The following is a 1576-nucleotide window of genomic DNA, read 5'->3' on the forward strand; positions in this document are numbered from 1 at the left end:
GCATTGGCAGGGGCTGCCCAGGGCAGGGGTCGAGTCCCCACCCCTGGGGGTATTTAAAACCTGGGCAGATGCGGTGCTTAGGGCCAGGGTTTAGCAGTGGGATGGCAGGGTTAGGGTAACAGTTGGGCTGGGTGATTTTAAAGGTCTTTTCCAACCTAAACGATTCCATGATTCTGTGATTCTATGGCAGTGTGTGCTTGTCTGAGCTCGGCCTTTTGCCTCTTTCAGGTGTCCCTTCTGCAGACACAGCTGGCAGGAGAACGAAAATCCAAGCAGGACTATATTGAGTGCTGCTCAAAGACCAGCCAGGAGCTGTCAGAGCTTCACCAAGAGCTGTCTTGCTCCTTAGCAGCCGTGGTCAGGGAGCCCAAAGCTGCTGTTCTGGAGGCAGAGACGTGGAAGCTGAGCCAGTCTCTGAGCCTTCCTTTGCCGTAGGGGAAGAGCTGCAGCGCTGTGGGGTTCCTGTGTTGCGCCCTTCCCCGAAATGTGTTATGTTGTGCTGTGGGAAATGGGGGTGCATTTCTTCTGTTGGCACTGAGAGCAAGGGCCTCTGACCAGGAGAAGCTGGAGCTGTGTAAAAGAACAAGAGCTGTGTGCAGAGAAAGCCCACCTGGACCAGTTACTGAAGCAAGCAGAGGAGCAACAGGATATCGTTGCCAGATTTCTGCTCAGAGCCTGTGCAGTGTCGTGGAGAAATAAGTGCATGGAAAAAATAAAAGCGGAGAGAGTCTTGGTATGCAGTGCAGGAACTGGCAGGAAGAACCTACTGGGGAGGGCTGTACGGAGACTGAGGAGGCACACTGTGATGGAGGGCTTTGGACAAGGAAGATGTTTTAGTGGCTCATCAGGTTCATCCTGCTTTTCCAGGCCTGCCACTGACCCCATCCACAGAAGCCAGCACCAATTTTATCCCACCGCTGCTTCTGCTGGGGAGCCTGCAGTGAACACTCTGCTCAGAACTTTTGTCATGCGTCAGGACTCGTGCCTTGAGCCAAGCCCCTGCCACAGTTCACCTGCTACAGCAGGTCCCCAACTTGGCTCCTGCTCAGCCTTTGCTGTGCACTGGTCCTGTTCCCTCAGGTCATCGCTCCTGCTGGATCTGGCTGTTGCCTGCAGCGGCTGTCTCTCTGGAGGCTGATGGCCCAGCAAGACTAGTGCCAGGTTCAGTGCCAGAGCTTGTAGTACTGGAGCAGGGAAGGAAGGAAGGAAAAACCACACTCCCCTGCTCCACCTCCCATCCCAGTACATGAGCTACAGAGGCTGAAGCGATAGTGGTTCTAACCTGTGCAGGGGGCATCGATGCACACAGAAGACAATTCCCAGCCCAGGGTGCAGGTAAATACTTGCGTGCCCTTTCTCCCTGTCTCCCATATTGCCCAGGGAGTTGTGTCAATAGGGGAGCGTAACCTGCAAATAAATCTTAATCATGTACAAGGCTTGGTTTGTGCTGGATCTGGTTGTTTAGGTAAACCAGGAAGGCTCGGACCCACATTAGATGACTCAAACCAGTCAGGATGGTGTAGGAAACCGAAAGTCTGTAACTACCTTGCCTTTGATTATGGCTTCCTACAGAAGA

At 53.6% G+C, this 1576-nt stretch overlaps 1 protein-coding gene across 1 annotated transcript in view; it reads left to right on the forward strand.

Moving 5' to 3' along the window:
- CEP250 (centrosomal protein 250) overlaps window positions 1-1568 on the forward strand; it is a gene marked incomplete at its 5' end in the record, with an annotated part of 15086 nt that extends 13518 nt beyond the window's left edge. Inside the window, one exon of the mRNA XM_035889014.1 lies at window positions 229-1568. Coding sequence (XP_035744907.1) covers window positions 229-435 — 207 coding nt within the window. The remainder of the gene's footprint in view (window positions 1-228) is intronic.
- Window positions 1569-1576: the final 8 nt, after the last annotated feature.

This window comes from Egretta garzetta, unplaced genomic scaffold (assembly GCF_000687185.1).
Source record: "Egretta garzetta isolate BGI_Z169 unplaced genomic scaffold, ASM68718v1 scaffold212, whole genome shotgun sequence".
NCBI classification, from domain to species: Eukaryota; Metazoa; Chordata; class Aves; order Pelecaniformes; family Ardeidae; genus Egretta; species Egretta garzetta.